Source organism: Mercenaria mercenaria, chromosome 6, assembly GCF_021730395.1.
Source record: "Mercenaria mercenaria strain notata chromosome 6, MADL_Memer_1, whole genome shotgun sequence".
Lineage (NCBI taxonomy): Eukaryota > Metazoa > Mollusca > Bivalvia > Venerida > Veneridae > Mercenaria > Mercenaria mercenaria.
Window position 1 is genome coordinate 19,773,554 of NC_069366.1, and position 22,121 is coordinate 19,795,674.

At 34.7% G+C, this 22,121-nt stretch overlaps 1 protein-coding gene across 6 annotated transcripts in view; it reads right to left on the reverse strand.

Moving 5' to 3' along the window:
- Positions 1 to 3,822: 3,822 nt before the first annotated feature.
- The window catches only part of LOC123549468 (WD repeat-containing protein 97-like), a 60,568-nt gene continuing 42,269 nt past the window's right edge, over positions 3,823 to 22,121 (reverse strand). For 4 of the 6 annotated variants that reach the window (XM_053545317.1, XM_053545315.1, XM_053545316.1 and 1 more), the window contains 12 exons: positions 21,834 to 22,062; positions 21,573 to 21,639; positions 20,942 to 21,204; positions 19,115 to 19,300; positions 15,597 to 15,788; positions 14,481 to 14,837; positions 13,778 to 14,109; positions 11,018 to 11,167; positions 10,262 to 10,409; positions 6,006 to 6,280; positions 5,453 to 5,529; positions 3,823 to 4,891 (listed from right to left, as the gene is read on the reverse strand). In XM_053545317.1, the coding sequence (XP_053401292.1) occupies positions 4,650 to 4,891; positions 5,453 to 5,529; positions 6,006 to 6,280; positions 10,262 to 10,409; positions 11,018 to 11,167; positions 13,778 to 14,109; positions 14,481 to 14,837; positions 15,597 to 15,788; positions 19,115 to 19,300; positions 20,942 to 21,204; positions 21,573 to 21,639; positions 21,834 to 22,062 (2,518 nt within the window). In that variant the 3' untranslated portion in view covers positions 3,823 to 4,649. Of the gene's footprint in view, positions 4,892 to 5,452; positions 5,530 to 6,005; positions 6,281 to 10,261; positions 10,410 to 11,017; positions 11,168 to 13,777; positions 14,110 to 14,480; positions 14,838 to 15,596; positions 15,789 to 17,981; positions 18,159 to 19,114; positions 19,301 to 20,941; positions 21,205 to 21,572; positions 21,640 to 21,833; positions 22,063 to 22,121 lie in introns of all 6 variants that reach the window. The other 2 variants (XM_053545314.1, XM_053545318.1) reach the window with 2 other exon arrangements.

Genomic DNA, 22,121 nt, shown 5'->3' on the forward strand with positions numbered 1-22,121 from the left:
GTGTGACCATAATGGTAAGCCAGTGTTCAAAGTGTCTAAGCCCTAATTATATAGTCTTACCCACATATGAGGACTATGTTGGTTAACAAGTGGTCAAATCCATATAACAAACAGGTTCGGCAAAATATTGACTGGTCTGAAAAATTTAACTGATTTCCAAATCCTAAAAGGGCTATAATTCAGCCACAATAGTTGACAGAGTTATGTACTCTTGCCTACAGATGGAGATCATACGATAAACACGTGTTCAAAGTTTCAAAGCCACATGTCAAATAGTTTTGAGTTATGTACCCTTGCCTATAGATGGAAATCGTGATGATAAAAAGTATTCAAAGTTGTTAAAAGTTTCAAAAGATAATAGGTAAAGGTAGATTTCTCGGAAGTACAAAGCACCACAGACACAGCCTCAGAGCCACGCGTTTGCAAAGTAGGCCCACAGCAAATAGAATCTGTAATGGCAAAAAACATTATAAACGAGTTGCTTCAATAAATCCAACTAGTACATAGTAGTTTTATGCAAAATATAGAAAAAGTGTGTGTGTGTGTGTGGGGGGGGGGGGGGCGTGTAGGTGGAAGATGCTAAGTTCCCTAATCACAGTTACCCTGTCAAAATGTGTACTTATACGAGAATTGTACCAATTTCCAAGTCCAAAAAGGGCCATAATTCAGACAAAATAGTTGACATAGCTATGTACTCTTGCCTACAGATAGAGACTGTTACAATAAACAAGTGATAAATGTTTCAAAGCCGTATGTCAAACAGTTTTACACAAAATATAAACTAGTTCGAAAAACTTAACCAAGATTTATAAGTGGAAAGGGGCCATAATTCAGTCACAATCCGTGATGTATTATGTAGTACTCTTGCTTAAAAACTGGACATGGTGAAGGTACAGAAATGTTGAAAGTTTCAACGCTTTATCTAAAATCGGACTGGTATGAACAAGAGGGCCAAGATGGCCCTAGGTCGCTCACATGAGTAACACACCACAACAGTGTAAACATACTTTACCTAGTGATTTCATTGAGACAAATATTCTGACCAATTTTCATTAAGATTGGACCAAACAACATGATCTCTTGTGTGTAAACAAGCATTTTCTTTGATTTGACCTAGTGACCTAGTTTTCTACCCCACATGACCAAGATTCGAACTTGTCCATTTCATGAAATCAAACATTCTGACAAAGTTTCAGGAAGATTGGAGCAAAAACGTGGCCTCTGGAATGTATACAAGCTTTTCCTTTGATTTTACCTAGTGACATAGTTTTTGACCCCACCTGACCAAAATTTGAAAACATCCAAGAGTTTATGATAAAAAAACATTCTGACGAAGTCTAATGAAGATAGAATCAAAAATGTGACCCTAAGGTTATAAACAAACTTAGTTTTTATTTGACCTGGTGACCTACGTTTTGACCCAACATTACTAAGATCCGAACTTGGTCTAGAGATCATCAAGACAAACATTCTGACCAAGTTTCATGAAGATTGAGTCACAACTGTGGCCTCTACAGAATGTTCACAAACTTTTCCTTTTATTTGGTCTGGTGACCTAGTTTTGGACCCCACATGACCCTGATTCAAACTTGACCTAAAGATCATCAAGACAAACATTCTGACTAAGTTTCATGAAGATTGAGTCACAACTGTGGCCTCTAGAGTATTGACAAGCTTTCCCTTTGATTTGACCTGGTGACCTTTTTTTTGATTCCACATGACCAAGATTTACACTTGAACTAGAAATCATCCAGACAAACATTCTGACTAAGTTTCATAAATATTGTATCACAACTGTGGCCTCTAGAGTGTTCACAAGCTTTTCCTTTGATTTGACGTAGTAACCTAGTTTTTGACCCACAGGGCCCAGTTTCGTACTTGATCTAGAGATCGTCAAGACAAACATTCTGACCAAGTTTCATGAAAATTGAGTCACAGCTGTAGCCTGTAGAGTGTTCACAATCTTTTCCTTTGATTTGACCTTGTGACCTAGTTTTTTAATGCACACGACTAAGATTTAAATTCGTCCTAGAGATCATTAATACAAACATTCTGACTAAGTTTCATAATGATTAGGTCACAAATGTGGCCTCTAGGGTGTTCACAAGCTTTTCCTTTGATTTAACCTCATGACCTAGTTTTTGACCCCACATGACCCGGTTTCAAACTGGACCTAGAGATCACCAAAACAAAGATTCTGACTAAGTTTCATAATGATTAGGTCACAAATGTGGTCTCTAGAATGTTCACAAGCTTTTCCTTTGATTTGACCTAGTGACCTAGTTTTTGACCCCACATGACCTAGTTTCAAACTTGACCTGGAGATCATCAAGACAAATATTCGGACCAAGTTTCATAAAGATTGGGTCACAACTGTGGCCTCTAGTGTTCACAAGTTTTTCCTTTGATTTGACCTAGTGACCTAGTTTTTGACCAAACATGACCCAGTTTCGAATTTGACCTAGAGATCATCAAGACAAACATTCTGACCAAGCGTCATATAGATTGGATCACAACTGTGGCCTCTAGTGTGTCCACAAGGCAAATGGTGACGCACACCCAACGATGGACGCTGGACAATGACTGGTCACAATAACTCAACTTGAGCACTTCATGCTCAGGTATCTAAAAACTTAACTAAGGTGTGACGCCGACGCTGTCGCCGTGGTAAGCTTATTCTTCGAATAGTCGAGCTAAAAATTGTAGGCCAAGGCATTTAGTTATGAATGGAAAATGGTTGTCAGTCTCGATGTTAATGTTCCCATGATCTAATAATTCCTCCCTACCACCACCACCCAAAAAACCCCAAAAGGATAGAGATCATCTAAGCACTGGCAATTATCATAAAACGATAGGATTGATCTACATGGAAAAAATATACTCCCTCTTAAATAGAGGCAACGCGGGGTCATAAAAACTTTCACAACTATTTAACAATTTAAAACCGTCATCAAAGTATTATACACGGTGACGTTGACCATACTGTTAATATGGTGATGTTGGCCATACTGTTATATATGGTGATGTTGGCCATACTGTTATACACTGTAATACACGCTGACGTTGACCATACGTTGACCATACTCTTATATATGGTGATGTTGACCATACTGTTATATATGGTGATGTTGGCCGTACTGTTATACACTGTAATACAAGGTGACGTTGACCATACTGTTAAATATGGTGATGTTGACCGTACTGTTATACACTGTAATATACGGTGACGTTGACCATACTGTTATATATGGTGATGTTGGCCATACTGTTATACACTGTAATACACGGTGACGTTGACCATACAGTTATCCATGGTGATGTTGACCATACTGTTATACACTGTAATACACGGTGACGTTGACCATACAGTTATACATGGTGATGTTGACCATACTGTTATACACTGTAATACACGGTGACGTTGACCATACAGTTATGCATGGTGTTGTTGACCATACTGTTATACACGGTGACGTTGACCATACAGTTATACATGGTGATGTTGACCATACTGTTATACACTGTAATACACGGTGACGTTGACCATACAGTTATACATGGTGTTGTTGAACATACTGTTATACACAATGATGCTGGCCGGTGATGCTGGCCATACTGGTATACACCGTAATACATGGTATGTTGGCCATACTGTTACACATGGTGGTGTTGATTATACACGATGACGATGACCGTACTCGTGTACTCGGTGATGCCTGCCACACATAATGTTGACCATCATGTTACACAAGTTGATTCTGACTATACTGTTTTACAAAGTGATGTACGTTCTATTGGTCGTACAGTAAACAAACAAATCTCTACTTGTGACAATTTATCATTTTAATTCATTTTTGTATAACCAGTCATCTAAAACATAACCAAATGGTATACTAATCAAGATTTATCAAAATCAGAAATATCACAGACAAAATACATGTAACACTATACGTTTAATGCTACACACGTATCGACAATACTGTAGAAAAAGTGTCATGTTTTCCTAAATTAATGGAAGTAATGTCATACAGAAATGCTTTAGCTATGCTGCAATATTTATGTAGTGCAAGTATGCTACTTGTGAGAGCTCGATTGTAATGCATACATTTGATATATATATATATAGTTCCATACATATAAAAATATTTCAGAGTATCACATCATTTCCCTCAATTAGGGCATAGTAATACAATTTTCTTTTGCAACTGAAGACAGTATAATAGAAGTTCCGCCTAAAATACACTAATTTCGACGGTTAATAATCTGACCAGAATCTGAAAATGAAATTTCAGCATTTTGCATAATCTATTCAGTGAAAGATTCATTGCACCGTTTTAGAAACAAAAGTAAATATCAACATTTTATGTAACATAATAAATTGTATAAAACACAACACAGTTTTAACATACATATAAAATTGATAAAGATATAAACGCGTGTATCAGTTATTCTAAAAAAATATGCCTTATATCGATAAAAACTGTCTATAAAATCTTGAAGACTGTTATTTCCATATTTATTCCTTTAGAACTTTTTTTTTCATTTTTATGCACCAGGCAATAACAAATGTCAATGCGGCCAATCAAATCAAAGATATAAATAGACACTGACGTAGCACATCATGTCCTCAATGTGATCATCCAATCAGATTACAGAGCGGCAGGAACTGCCTCTTGAGGAACGATAGATTGTGATGGTACGAAATATTTCTGTGCTGATTTTAATGTTATCAAAATAGGTTCTTGGAATCGTGCGTCCAATGCATCTAGAGCATTTGGGAAAGGATTCAACATGAGCGGCTTCATTGGAAGGTTAATGCTATTAACAAATCCGCTGATCTGACCAGGGAATGGATGGTAACCTCTTGCTGTCTGCGGCGGCAGACGATAATCTGTAAAAAAATAATCATCAGATAAGAAGAAAGGAGCTAAAGTCATGCAGTAAAATGACTTTACCTATCATAATATTCTAACAAATATAATTCAACACGACCCGATTTGTTTTCCGATTAAACAAAGGAAGGTGAAAACTGTGTGTTATTATTCAACAATTCATTTATCTGACGTCACATTTATTACATCATGGCATTAGACGGCAAAGTGATGCGCTGGAAAAGGAATCAAAAGAAATCGACAGAAATCAGGCAAATATCTGATGGATATCAGCAAGGACATAAATAATAATCCTTGCTTACGTGTTAGAATCGAACTAATATATCTCAGTGTTTTGCGCGTGAATGAAATCACTGTCGTTTAGGTGCGTATTATTAGATCAGTACAATTCCTTTGCATCTAAGCTCCAAACAATGATTTTACTTAACGACAAATCATTGTTTGGGATATATTATTTATTAAATAAAAAATCTTTCCAATGACGAATGAAAATTTAGTCATAAATTGATTTTATAAGGACTACCAAACAGGCAATAATCAGAGGCACTCGAAACACTTACCAACATGAAGGTTTGTTTCTCTGTGTGGTCGACAGTGACTGGTGTGTGTCTCCCCAAGCCTAACTAAGCTGGGTTTACTAAAATAACGTAAAGGTTTTATAAACTTAAAACATAGAAAGTGCATCTCTAAACTGCGATAAGTACAACATCCTAACCGAATCCTAAAAATTAAGTTCATATTCATTACTTCAGGCAGATCAGAAAGTTAAATATGTAGAGTTGTGCACGACGTTAAACGGCCCTACCTGTGAACATTGGCTTGAATTAAAAAAACTGACTCAATCGCGCCACTAACATTTATTATGAGCACATGAAACTGAACGATGTTGTTGTAAATGACAAAAAAAAAGTTGGAAGAATAGACAGGCATCGTTCCAAATATGTTAAAGCACTAATAAGTCAAATAATGCGTTAAAATATAAAACATAACAAATGGAAAAGACTATAAATGTGTTCGAAGAAAAATTACAAAAACATCTTTTCCCAATTTCCCAACTTAAGCTGTGATAAAAATGAAAAACCAAAATAAATATTGGCACACTGAACTACTTACTGAGGTATCTTTGGTAATACCAAGACAGTATTTTTTGCCTGCACAACATTTTCTTTAGAACCTGGCATACGCTTGCCTGGTGCCCTCATAGCCTCTATCTCTTTCTCAAACATCATATCACAGAAATAATTAATAGCATCAATGTAAGTGGCATTCTCAATAAGTGCTGGATCGGGCGGCTTGTCAAATGTGACTGTAACACCTCTTTTGCCAGCATCATCTAAAGTCGTTATTGTCTCCTGATCTTCGTTGATAGCTGTATCGGTGCCGACTCCCTGTATAATTCAAACATTCTTAATTCTTAGATAAACTGCTCGTTAGAGCAAATAATCAGTGAATACTAACAACATTTTTTTTTCAAACTGTAACAATCTAAGTACAGCATTTTATATGTTTAGATTATGTTCCACTTAGTCAATAGAAAGTTTCAAACAAATAGCATTACTTGACTATGAATTAATAGGTGGCTTGCACTTTCCATAAACAATTTAGCAATGAGAATGTTATATCAATTAAGGATACTCAGTTTACTGCTTCCATAAAATTTGTTATAGACTTAAAAGTATCAAGACTGCATATTAAAACTGTTCTTAAGATAATGTTAGAATACAATATGTCTCAAAAACAAGTGTTTATTTATGAAATATTAACATTCTTTAATAAAGTGTTATGGTTTCCACACAGAGCAATATAAAAGTAAATATAAGACGCTCAAGCTTAAAGATGTACCCATATATATGGTCAACCTAGTGAATGTTTTAGCACAATATAATGCTAGCAAAGCTTTGGTGAAAAATCTCTTGATACGTTGATAAACAAGAGCACCGCCTTGCGGGTGCTGACGCTCATCTGATTTTTTTTTATAATAGAAATATTGTCCTACCCATGATTTTCTAAGTCTAAAAAGGCCCATCACTCTTGCAAAAAGCAGGATAGAGTTATGTTTCTTGATGTATAGTGTCCACTTATGATGGTGAAAAACTGTTGCAAGTTTTAAAGCAATAGCTTCGATAGTTTTTGAGAAAAGTTGACTTAAACATAATATTCAACCAAGAAAATGATTTTTCTAAGTCCAAAAGGGGCAATTATTATTGCAAAAAGCAGGATGGAGTTATATTGCTTGCTGTACAGGGTCAGCTTATGATGGTGAACAAGAGTTGCAAGTTTTAAAGCAATAGCTTTGATAGTTTAAGAGAAAAAGTTGACCTAAACATAAAACTTAACCAAGAAATCTGATATTTTCTAAGTCCAAAAGGGGCCATAAATCTTGCAAAAAGCAGGATGGAGTTATGTTGCTTGCTGTACAGGGTCAGCTTATGATGGTGAAAAAGTGTTGCAAGTTTTAAAGGAATAGCTTTGATAGTTTAGGATAAAAGCTGACCTAAACATAAAACTTAACCAAGAAAACTGATTTTCTAAGTCCAAAAGGGGCAATAATTCTTGCAAAAAGCAAGATGGAGTTATGTTTCTTGATGTACAGGGTCTGCTTATGATGGTGAACAAGTATTCCAAGTTTCAAAGCAAAAGCTTTGATAGTTTAGGAGAAAAGTTGACCTAAACATAAAACTTAACCAAGAAATCTGATATTTTCTAAGTACAAAAGGGGCCATAAATCTTGCAAAAAGCAAGATGGAGTTATGTTTCTTGCTATACAGGGTCAGCTTATGATGGTGAACAAGTATTCCAAGTTTCAAAGCAATAGCTTTGATAGTTTAGGAGAAAAGCTGACCTAAACATAAAACTTAACCAGGCAACGCCGACGCAGACGCCGACGCCGACGCCGACACCGACGCCGACACCGACGCCGACGCCGACGCCGACAACCGCTCAAGTGATGACAATAACTCATCATTTTTTTTCAAAAAATCAGATGAGCTAAAAATCAATTATAAAAACAAATGCCAGCTACTGAAAACCAAAGCTGTCACAACAGTTTTATAACTGGAATGAACATGAAAATACTGACTAGAGAGTGTCTAAGATATTTAAACGGGGAATACTTTTATTCAAAATTCGGAATGGTGCAGTTTAAGAACCCTTCAGACTAATTTTAATTTTAACAAATTTCACGCATATTTGTATGGTACTTATATGTTAATGATAAGACCATCCGCGAAAGTTAAAACCGAATAAATCTGCCAGGAATTCAAGTACTTCATACTGAAAAAATTAACTGTTTGACAAGACAGTTTACTCAACATTTGCTAGTAGATATTGAAAAAAAAAACAAAAAAACATACAGATTTATTGAAAAATAAATATATATTTATGTAAGTACGGGACGATACGGGTTTTAATGTTGTTCAACTGTGGAGCAGGAAAAAATTACGTGCAACATGTCAAGAACTTCAAAATCATCAACAGAAGAGGTTCTAGCACGTACAGTTCTGATGTTTTACTACAAGTTGATGTCCATCGCAATGCTACAGTATACAACACAGGACAATCGTATTTGTATGGTTTTAATGCAATATATGGCATAAAGGTTAGATCCCCACCTTTGGCGATGCATATTAACTGTTAATATTTCTCTTCTCTTGATAAAACTAGTCACCTATCACATATTATATATGATGCTGTAACAGAACCATTTATTGTTTACTGTGTTTTCAAATTCGTCATTTACATATTAATTGACAGATTTCAATCAAAGATATGAATTGGTTTTTAATTTACTACACCGTCAAACAGAGCTCATAAAGTGAGTGTAAGATGTATACCTTGGTTATATGGAGCTAATGCTACGGAGCTTGCATAAAACATTTTAATAAGCCATTACTACATTTCATTTATGCGCATTTTCTATTTAAACTTAATTACGACTTAAAACAACAAATGCAACCAATTTATAAGAATTGTTCATTATCTTTCAAAGTCAAAAAGAATATATTCTTGAAATATTTTTCGATGGGTCATCAGGCAACATTAAAAATCAGAAAAAAATGGTATTTAAATTTTCAATTCCGTCATTCAATAATTGGTACATGACTAAATCATTTATGTTTTATAAAAGTTGCTATGAATTTTCAAAAGATACAACTTGGTATTTAGATTAGACTACTGTATTTTCTGATAAAAGATTACGCAAATCAATTATGATTTCGCACTCTCTGGTATCTTAAATGAAAGCAGGAACATCAACACAACTCTGAAGCTTAGCGGCATATACTTACTGCTTCCTAGCAAACAAAAAACAGAAAATAAAAATTAAACAAGAAACGCGGCAATGCCACGAAACCAGGTTTTCAACACTTTTCACAAGAATAAAAAAGTATACTGAATCACAGTGCACCACTTTAAAGCACAACCCTAACCCTAACCCAAACCCTAACCTAACCCTATTTTTAGTAACAATGACCTTGACCTTGATCCCAGAAACCCCAAAATCAATCCCAAGCTACAAATTTATATAAGTTTTCTATACACCAAATTTCATCATGATAGCTCATTCCTAAGTTAAGTTATGACCGGAAACCCTTTTTCTATTTTAAGTAACAGTGACCTTGACCTTGACCCCAGAAACCCCAAAATAAATCCCAGCCTTTGTCTTGATATAAGCTACATACATACCAAGTTTTATTCAAATATCTTTACTGAAACAAAAGTTATTGACTGGAAACCCTTTTTCTATTTTAAGTAACAGTGACCTTGACCTTGACCCCAGAAACCCCAAAATCAATCCCAGCCTTTGTCTTGATATAAGCTACATACACACCAAGTTTTATTCAAATATCTTTACCGAAACAAAAGTTATTGACCGGAAACCCTTTTTCTATTTTAAGTAACAGTGACCTTGACCTTGACCCCAGAAACCCCAAAATCAATCCCAGCCTTTGTCTTGATATAAGCTACATACATACCAAGTTTTATTCAAATATCTTTACCGAAACAAAAGTTATTGACCGGAAACACCAGTTTGACGCCGCCGCCCGCCCATCCGTCCGCCCGACGAACGACATACCCCAATAAACGTACAGACAAAAATACACGTAACTAATTCATTTACAAAATTATACACGTTACATAATAAATTATATTGACTACCTCGAATAATTCTATTTTTTATCATAATACATTATTTGCATGTGATGGTTACAAATGTACGGTCAGTCAAAATCAAGTACTCTCTGCAGCAACAAACAATCTCTCTGCGTGTTCATTAACAACGGTTTGATATGATTAATTTTACAACACAAAACTATAAGTACAAGAATCACATGTATTATTGTATAAAACTGTAAGGAAATATATTATACCACTGATCTCCTAAGAATGCTTTTACTCTGTGGTGATGATGACCCCTTCTTCTTGAACTGGTCTCTTGACATTCGGCCGTGTATATTTTGTCCCTTCTTCATACGTTCAATAGTATCTTCTAAATGCAATTTGTATGTCGTCATCCACCTGAGAACAAAAAGAATGTTCTTAAATCAAACAAAAAATGTAAAAGATATTTATACATACATGGGGACAAAGGTATGGCGTTCAGGAAATTTTCTTTTATTTGCTTCTTGCTTTAATACAATCATTCTTTCTTACAAGTATTTACCTGCATAACAGGTTTGCAAAATGCGGCAAAATGGACACTCGTGTATTTGTTCTACTTTCTTTTTAAAGAAATATATTGGCTGAAACAGAAGGTAATATTTGTAAAAATCGCCTCCACTCCAACTTGAATGACTTATAGAATGAAAAAAAAAACATCAAAGACTCGAGCACTTTACCAATTATTGTGGTATTTACCTATTCCATGAGATATGTTTTGCTGACCTGCTTTTGAACCATAATCAATTTCAACTGATTGAATGAATCACCTCTTTAGAAGTTGATACATGTAACATACTTCTTTATGTCTAGAAGTTTGTCAAATTGAGCATTAAAATCAATTTGATGGGTAAATTTCAACCAAACAAGCTGTGAAATTTCGAAAAGTGAAGTTTTGACTCATTTCTTGTTTGATATTCATTAAAGCTATATAGTTTAATAATCAGTAAGTAAACATCATTTAATACCTATCTAACCACTGATGACACATTTTCCTGAGGTCTGATTTACGATCATCCTCCTCTACGTTCCAGATATCCCACGAGTCCAACTCTTTCGGCAAGAATTTATGCTGATCCTGCATACCAATAGACGTCAGTATGGTATTTACAACAGCCCTGAAGTTTGAAATTTATTTAGTTAACTTTAAGAGATGATATACATTTCTTTCGCATCATACAGCTGAACTACACAGGGGCTTGTTAACCTCAAATAATAAGTCCGCCAAATATATCTAAACTCCCTTACAACAACTGTTCAATCTGTTTGGACAATATGAATAAACTTTATTTCCACCTTCTTATGTAAGGTGTTTGACATTTAGCAATAACAAACTTATTAGAAAAACGTGGTATATTGTACTTGTTAATACCAAATAAGCATCATTTCAAAAGCGTTGTTTTACTATTTACTAATTTCAAAATATTTTTTTGTACTTAAGATGGATAAGATATGACTAATTTAACTTAAAATGCCGTTATCACAAAATAAAAAAAAACAACTTTAATTTCAGAGGTCTTATTTTTTAACCAAAACAGCATTAACAAGTACCTTTAAAATAAAATGATTTTACTCAAACCGTTAAACTTCCTTACATGACAATACTAGATTAAAAGTTTCGAACCAACAAGCAAGTAATAAATAACCAGGTCAACCATCTTTATTTCCCGGCAACGGAAGCTCTAGAATTGTATGTGCAAGCAATACAATCAATTTACATCATTAATCTGAGATACACCAAAAGCAAAACTAAACTTTTATTATTGCTTTAAACCTGTTAACCACAGCAAACAACAAAAGAAAGGACTACTGGAGTAAGAAATTTTTGCAAAATGCCTCCAGCGAGTGATTTCTATTAATAACAAGAGGGCCAAGATGGTCCTAGGTCGCTCACCTAAGAAACACACCATAACAGTGTAAAACATGTTTGACCTTGTGATTTCATGGAAACAAATATTCTGACCAATTTTCATTAAGATTGAACCAACAAATTGGTCTCTTGCGATAAAACAAGCATTTTCTTAGATATGACCTAGTTTTTGACCCTAGATAGCCCATGTTCAAACTCGACCTGGATTTTATCAAGGCAATCATTCTGACCAAAATTCATGAAGATCAATTGAAAAATACAGCCTCTATCACATACACAAGTTTTTTCTTTGATTTGACCAAGTGACCTGTTTTTGACCACAGATGACCCATATTCAAATTCGACCTAGATTTCATTAAGGCAATCATCTTGACCAAATTTCATAAAAATCAATTGAAAAAAAAACAGTCTCTATCGCATACACAAGATTTTTCTTTAATTTGACCTAGTGACCTAGTTTTTGACCTTAGATAACCCATATTCAAACTCGACCTAGATTTCATCAAGGCAATCATTCTGGCCAAATTTTATGAAGATCAATTGAAAAATACATCCTCTATTGCATACACAATGTTTTTCTTCGATTTGACCTAGTGACCTAGTTTTTGACCCCAGATGACGCATTTTCGAACTCGGCCTAGATTTTATCAAGGAAATCATTCTGGCTAAATTTCATGAAGATCAGCTGAAAAATACAGCCTCTATTGCATACACAAGGTTTTTCTTTGACTTGACCTAGTGACCTAGTTTTTGAACCCATATGACCCATTTTCGAACTTGGTCTAATTTTCATCAAGGTAATCATTATGACCAAAATTCATGAAGATCAATTGAAAAATACAGCCTCTATCGCATACACAAGGTTTTTCCTTGATTTGACCTAGTGACCTAGTTTTTGACCCCAGATGACCCATTTTCGAAATCGGCCTAGATTTCATCAAGGTAATCATTCTGACCAATATTCATGAAGATCAATTGAAAAATACAGCCTCTATCGCATACACAAGGTTTTTCTTTGATTTGACCTAGTGACCTAGTTTTTGACCCGAGATGACCCATTTTCGAACTCAGCCTAGATTTGATCAAGGTTATCATTCTGACAAATACTCATGAAGAATAATTGAAAAATACAGCCTCTATCGCATACACAAGGTTTTTCTTTGATTTGACCTAGTGACCTAGTTTTTGACCCGAGATGACCCATTTTCGAACTCGGCCTAGATTTCATCAAGGTTATCATTCTGACCAATATTCATGAAGATAATTGAAAAATACCGCCTCTATCGCATACACAAGGTTTTTCTTTGATTTGACCTAGTGACCTAGTTTTTGACCCGAGATGACCCATTTTCAAACTCGGCCTAGATTTTATCAAGGCAATCATTCTGACCAATATTCATGAAGATCAATTGAAAAATACAGCCTCTATCGCATACACAAGGTTTTTCCTTGATTTGACCTAGTGACCTAGTTTTTGACCCAAGATGACCCATTTTCGAACTCGGCCTAGATTTCATCAAGGTTATCATTCTGACCAATATTCATGAAGATTAATTGAAAAATACAGCCTCTATCGCATACACAAGGTTTTTCTTTGATTAGACCTAGTGACCTAGATTTTGACCCGAGATGATCCATTTTCGAACTCGGCCTAGATTTCATCAAGGTTATCATTCTGACCAATATTCATGAAGATTAATTGAAAAATACAGCCTTTATCGCATACACAAGCTAAATGTTGACAGACGACGGACGACAGACGACAGACGACGGACGCCGGACATCGAGCGATCAGAAAAACTCACCTGAGCATTGCTCAGGTGAGCTAAAAAGTTAAGAATTTTACATGATTACACACCTTACTTCTTTATCTCCATCGAGAAACTGTACCAATAACTCTGTAACAAACTCCTTATCAGGGCTTGTCAACAATTTTTGCATACCCTTGATGCAAACTATAATGAAATTTCTCTGATCCTCGATCATACATGTAGGATAATCTTTCTGATGATTCAACACACTGGTCATTGCTTTCATCACCGAGTGTGAAAGGCTATCAGCAAACTCGTCTTGAGCATGCAGCATAAGTAGAGCTTCCACAATGGCAATTTTATAGGAATAGTCGACTGTTTTTATCAGTTTGACTAAAGCAGCAACAAAGTTTTCCAGAGACCATGGTTTTGGTATTGTCTGGAAGAAATAACAACAGCTTTATAGACTACTGACGAGATTATACACATTATTATTACAACATCACTCAATATGTATGCAGATTAAAATAGGAGAACCATGCTGAAAAGACATCCTTAAGAAAAAAAACACATTCATTTAAAAATGTACTCAGTCGAGATGCGTCTGCTCTAAATCTTGCTTCGTAGCCTTCCATGCTTCCAAAGGTTCTTATAATTTTTATTAACTACTTATTTAACTTACTATGAAATTTGAATTTTCACATTCAACACCACCAGAACAGAGTCTATCAGATTTCAAAACGTAGCATATAAATTATGTGAGTTGCTTATGAAATTGAAACTGAAACAAACTCGAGTAATTATACATACATTTTCACAATTAGGAAAGTACTTCTCAAACCATTCGACCCCCTTGAACTGCGTGATAAACCCAGGTAATGGCGTCTTCTGTCGTGGAGGTGGCGGGGTAACTGGTTTTGGTACTGGTGTCTTTACACGATCAACATGTTTTTGTTCTGGCGTCTCTTTCTTTGGTGGTGGAGGTGTTTTTGTCTTTGGTTGCGGCGGTGGAGGTGGTGGGCGTGATACAAGTTTTTTAATAGGTTTCGTAGGCTTGATTTCTCGAGGGGTGGATTTCTGACTAAGATCGGAAGTTTGTTTTGTAGATTCCATTGTTTTCTCCTTTGAAGCCAGTGTGTCCTCCTTTGTAATAGCTTCCTCTTCCGGCTGATAAAACAACAATTTCAATTTCTATTTGCTGTAAAGTATCTTCAGGCCTCATTTTACGAATAATATTTGTATTTTAGAATCTCAGTTCTTTCAATACTGAAGTTTACATTATATTATAAACATAGTAACAATATTGTTAAAGATCAAATTTAAGAATCTACAAAACATGAACTGTAATAATGACTTTTATCATCTTCAATTTACAAATTGTTACATCTTTTACTTACGAATTATGCACGTGCCCGAATTGAGTCAACTAACATTTACAGTGACTAATCAATTTTCAGTTTATTAATATACATAAATGATACTGTGATGACACTGTTATATTACTATGTGATTCTTCGTGCTACTTCAGTCGTATATGTGCTCTCCGCTATGACACTATTTATACAGTATATACAATATACACGCTAGCTAAAGATATATAGTTTCTTGATGCTTACATGTGCATTCAATTTTAGACTGGCTTGCATGCTCAATACAAATATATAAATATAACACAGCAGATCATTTGGTATTCATAGATGTAAAACAACCGTTAGATTTTTTTATATATAAGAGGTACGATTTCCGAAGAATTTAAAAAGCACCAAGACTGTATTCAGATTGCTGTGACTGGTCGTAAAATACTACACAATTTTTCTATACTTTTTATTTTACTTTTCATCAAATCATTGCCAAATATCACATTAGTCCTACATTACACATCAGGTATTAAAGAACCAACAAAGTAAATATGAGAAAGACATTCACCTGCGGCGTTGGGGGTTTAGCCATTATATCTGCATATTTATTCATAAGAGATGATTTAGTACCATCCGTATCAGAGAGCTTACTCTTCTCTTTATAAATAGTATCCTCATCATCTCCCCAATCCATCTCCATAACGCGATCCTCAAATTCATCTTCATCTTCCTCCAGTAACTCCTCCTCACCATCCCCTTTCTAACCATTGGCATTAAGTAAATGAAGAAAGACTGGTTATAACAGTGTTTTTCTACATTGCTGTGAAACTTATCAACCCAGCTTGCCTTCGGATTTACACCTAACTATCATGATATATCTCTATAAAAAATAATCGAATGTTAAGTATAAAATGCAGCTGATTTCATTTCCTGCGTACAATTACTTCCATTCAAAAAAACTAATTTCATAGGTACAGAAATGTGAATCTGGAAGCAAGCCCTTTTGACCACTACTTGTGCTGCTGTGAAATACTGGTATGCAAACGTGATACACATTCTGTAAACATTAAACACTGAACTGAAAACTGGCAAGCATAACTTTGACACACATATGCACCATTAAAATATTCGCACATTAGTTGAACACAGTTAAATAGCAGAATGTAACAAATGTTTTCTAAATTTCAATTTTCAACTTATAGCTGAAAGGACAGGTTCACTTTAGCTGCAAACAACCTACATAATTTGAAAAAAATTCCAAGCAAATTAATGAAGAATATCGTTTGCAACCAGCCAGAAAGTTAATATTTTACACAGAATTTATTCTAGTTGAAACATAATTACTGTATTCAAAACATGACAAAGAATATTTAAAACAAATGGGAAAGTTTTAGTAGCGAGTGATGCCAAAAACCGTTTTGACCATTGGTTCAGCTTCATTCACATTTTTGGCTGTGGTGGTCATAAATTTGTTTATATCAGTCAAAACTTTAAGGTTTCCTATAAAATTTCCTGTTACTGTAGATATTTTATGCAATAACATATATGCATGTGTACTTTAAAATATGGCATGTAATTTGAGAAAACACAAACAATATTACTTCTTGATGAAATAAAACTTAGGATTTACTGAATTTAGGCATCCAGTTGAACCCTCTCCTTTCATTTCCTAGGATAGGTCATATATACTAGTGTCGAAACGACGAAGCCATGAACAATACACTATTTTAGCTGGGGCAATAATTCTTTCACAAGATCATTTAAAACATAATTTTGCAAACCAGTATTTGCAACAGTGCACCTCACACTAATTACACATCATGCATAATATTGTTACACAATAATACTTGTACATAACTGTAGAATATAACATGCACTGCATATAACCAGAACATTGCAAGTATCGTTAACTTTAGTAAGTTTGAAATTCAAGTACATGAAAAGATTTGTGAAGCATACTTTATAAGAAAATGGCTGATAAATATTTACTCTCCATTTAACTTCATAATTTTACTGAAAGGAATGTGTATTAGATTAGCGAGTAAAGAACAGAAAAGTTGCTGGTAGTTAGAAAAGGAAAGGGCTAGAATTTTTAAAGGTGACAAGCTGAAACTGGTGTAATTACCAAAGTAAAAATAAATGTATCACTTAAAGTTTAGTATTCCCGTTTCAATAGTTCAAAGTTCATTCAGCACCTGTGTTGAGAATTTTATTAAAATGTTTTATGGGATTATATACCACATTCCAACAGAAAACATGAAGATATTTCAGGTATAATAATTTTAATAATTTAATTCAAATAAATAGTTTTTCAAAAAGAAGGTCATACTAAATTAGTGACCAGAAACCCGAAACATTCCAGTTGGTATATATCTGTTTTTACTATATGCTACAACAATTAAAACCTTGTGAATGAACTTTTGAATTATAAAATATACAGTCCTACAAGTTATATGTATATATGTAACAAAAGTGAAAAGAGAGGCTGACGAATGGTAACTGAGTCCACTAGGTTCCTCGGAAGTTACAGCAATGCAAATGTAAATGATAATTTTGCTGATGACAATATATTATTGTGCATCTAAAAAAACTACTAAAACCATATATTTTGTCGTGACGGAGTTAGTGTAGGCTTTCTTACTTCAATGTTGAGTGAAGACATCATAAAGGCTCTGTACTCAATACCAAGTTCCGGAATCATAAAAACTTATAACAAATAAGCAACAGAATATTAAAATAGAATTTTGAGTTACATTAAAAAACAACACTTTTTTATGTACTGGTATAAAAATTCAGCAAAAATGCCGAAGAACCTATTGCAAATTTCCATTCGTTAACCAAAAGTAACAAGATAAACATGTGCATTATAAGCAATATAAGAAGAGTTGTCCTGTTTATAAGGTGTACAAGATGTTAGCAGAGGATATAGAACTCGGTCACATATCGTACATACCACTACGGTCACCATCTTTTCTATTCTTACAACTTTCTCATCTCCAACAGGCCGAGACTTTCCAGTTTGAGACTTTCCAGACATTGTTTTTGTTTTTGATTTTACAGACTTTTCGGCCAGCTGAGTTTTGGACTTTTGAGCAAATATATTTGCCATACTTTCTGCTCTTTCCCGATCCTTTATTACATGCACAAATATGGCATAATTATTCACAATACATGTGTTAAGTATAGAGTAAAATAACAAAGAGATAAAACAATAAATGGTATATCAGTTTCACAAATTACATACACAAGAAAATGACATGCTTCTGACACTTGGTTTTAAGTAATGAAAACAATACATATGAACTCACATTTCGACATATTGACGTTTTATTTGAATGTTGAATAGAAACTAGAGTATATGTTTAAATAATCTGAGAATGATAACAAATAAAATAAATGTCTCTGACATCTCCCACGTTTCAATTTTGTGTCATTTCTTTCCAACAGTATTTCAGTTATACTTCTGATAAATCATCGAGGGAAACATACGCTGCACCTGGATATCAAACCCATGACCTTTTCTGGTCTATAGTATTGTGCTTTGCATACTGAACATAATAGGCCGACAGGCTGACTGACAGATGGACTGGCAGTAAACCATAATTTCCCTCCGTTGACATTACGGTAACGAATGACCTATCAAATTTTATTTATAACGAACAAAACTCCTAATAAAATTTATCTGCTATACAATGGTCTGAAATCAATGCAGTCCTAATCAATATCTAATATTTGTAATCAGCTGACTGTGATACAGGCTTTAAATTTATTCTTTATACTGAAGTACAATCTATTATGTTCAAACACGATGTAACAGAAAATATCAGCTAATTCCCTCTCCCCATTTCCGATCTGAAAATACTATTTAACTGGAGCATACAATTATTCTTTACATTTCAAAACTTTCTGTTAGTAGCAGAACTGAGTTTTTATTTTGTTCTATTCTACGAGTTTGAAAGGTCATAAATTAAACAATTAGTTCCCATAGCCAACTGGGTTTATATAAATATACAAAAAACCGTAGTATAAAGAAAGTTTTCCACCAAGGTTCACTAGATATTCAATAAGGAGCAGCTTTATACTCACTCCACTTCGAACCGACAAAAATGTAACAGATTTTTGTCCTGACCCTAAAGTTCGTTTTGAGGAAATTGTTAGGGCGGACTGGGGTTTACTGACAGTTGACCCAGAATTGGCCCGCCAACTATCAAGAGATGGCCATTTTTCAAGATTTGCCTGCTGTTGTGCCCTTCTTTCAATCTCTTCTCTTTCCTGTTTTAGTGTCAACATCATGGGATAAAATAAACTTAATGCCATACATACAAAATATCTTAACGTTTCAAAAACCCCATGGTGATAAAAGTTACAATATCATCTAGTTCTCTGATTCATGTTACCCTGTTGTTAAAGTAACTAAACCTTGAAATATTTATTAAAAAACTGGGATTATTTTGTATGAAGTATCTTTGGAATTATTACAAAAACAGGTAGCCAACTCACGTGACTTTTGGATGCTGTACACATGGAGAAAACGTCCCGATTCAGGTAATATTTTGTCTATATTTTTCTTATTACTTGACGGACTTTCACAAGGTAGAGTGTATCAAAGACAGCAAAACTAGCGCTTTCCTCCACAAGGCTTCGGCCATCACTTGCCAGTACTTTTCTCAAACACTTCGCCCAAATGCGTTTTGGTGGAAAAACTGTGTAGATAACACACATTTTCGCAGTTAGGCGGAGTGTTGGAGAAAATTACTGAGAACTGATGGCAGATGCTTTGTGCGGACGGAAGCATTCATTTTTGTCTGCATTGCTTTTTATCTTATGAAAATCCATAATAAAGATAATATAGGCAAAATGTTACCTGAATTGGGACGTTTTCTCATTGTGTAGGGTATCCATAAGTCATGGGTTGGCCACCTTGAATAAACTGGGATTCGAATATGTTGAGTTTTTATTACTGACTGTTACTGTTACATGTTACTGCATAATTTTCATCCCAAGAGTAGTAACTGATTTTTGTCTACATTCAAGGTTTAAGTAACAGAAAGAGCATTGAAACTCGAGGTAAACGATTTGTACGAGGGGGCGTAGCCCCCGAGTATAAATCGTTTACCCGAGAGTTTTAATGTTCTTTCTGTTTTGTATCTTAGCCATCCATATATGGTAGTTCAGTAGGCGTTCCACATTGCCATATACAGCAGTTCAGTGAGTATTTAAAATCCTTGCTTTACAAATGTGTAAAGCTCAGGTAAAATAAACCAATGCGAGCGCAGAAAATCAATAAAATGCACGTCGCTGTCTGCTGTTAGAGACACACCCATACACGCTGGCATACTTTCCTATCCAACAGTGCGGTAACTAGCGTGCGGGTATTTAATACCTGCACACTTTTAGTTACCGCACCCTGCGCTCAGTGTATACGATTTATCGCACCAAATTTGTTAAGAAAAAACACCGAGCTATGATACAATTCATATTAATGAGTTTGAATGAAAAACGAAGTCATAATTCAACACACAAACAACATAAAGCAAGATGAAATACACAGACTTACATCTTCAAGAAATTTATAGCAAACTGCAATATGATGGACAAATTCAGTCTAAAATAGAACTGGTTGCTGTGCAAAACAAACTTTAAACGGCATGCTTTCTACAACCTCTAAGGTATTGTAAGTGAAAGCTCAGAAAAATATATCTCATTGCTGATGCTACATTCAACAGACTTGAGCACTGATTCTTATTTTAGATTGAAGTTGTTCATGAGACAAGGATAAAAACAGTTTAGTTCTCTCCTCCGATATTTGAAAACTTGCACTTGCCTCCAACATAAATAACATGCAGCACTTCATAAAACTTATTCAACAAATAAAATAAAAGAATAAACACCTAGCTTTTAACTGATACATACCTGTTTAACTTTATTAATTGCTGCCAGCTGAGCTTCAGAGAATGATGGCAATTTCCATTCTTCTTTCTTTCTTTGTGCCATCTTGTCTTTAGCCTCCTGTGGCCATAGCAGTTTGATGAGTATTGAGTTGGGAACAAAACCATTAGGGGCCAGATGATAAGCTGCCTTTAGAGGGGAATCTTCAGGAGGCGTGGGTCGTGTGGCTTCCGACGCCGGTGGGAAAAATCCTGTTGGTTCCCTTTCTGGATGATATTCTTCTTTCTCTGTTATTTTGAAGGAGAATGTTTCATAGTTTTCATAGTCTGAATCTTACTTAAAGCCATTTTTCTGCAGTCTTACATTTATATAACTTAAGAAAACTGATCGATCTATGTTTTCATTCTGATTGCTATATTATTACTCTCAGTAGCTAAGCAGTTTCAAGTAACGTCGGAAATGATTTGAAAGATGAATAAAATTGTGTTTGTTTAACACATAGAGACTATTGTAACAATTATTGTTGGTTTAATCCCAAAAATTTGAAAAATACTATGTAAGTTACAAAACTGTTCCTTTCATTTTCACAGTCATGTTATCTCATAAAAAAACAAGGAAAACAAGAATTTATAGGAATGAATCAGAAACTACTTACCTTGCACCTCAGGTTCTTTGACAGCATCTTTAACAGTGTCTTCAGGATATGGATCATCTTTAGGAATCTGAAATAAAATCACCATACAACATAAAGGTAGAGACACATATTGTGAACAGGAGTTCCACTGCGCAGAGCAAAATACTCGAATGTTTGACATTACTGTCATCTACTACCTTCCTGTTTTTACAGCAGTATTTGAAACATTCCCTGACTATGCTGTTCTGTAATTTTTAACATTACTCCTGATCAAACACTTACTGTTGGTTTTGGTTTATCATAAAACATCTTCATATACTGGGTGAATGCAACCTTCTTTGTCTTAGCAGTTGTTTTTGGTTTCTTCCTTGACATCAACTCCCCATTTCGGATCTTTGCCAACTCGTTCTCCCTGTTCAACAAGAGGTTAAATGCCTTTTCTTTGATAAGTCTCTCGCGGTTTATCTCTTCTTCTTCTTCTGGAGTCAGGATGTCAGTAAATGTTGAGTACCTGAAACACATGATGACTTATAAATTTGTATCTCATATATTCATGGTGATGAGTGATCT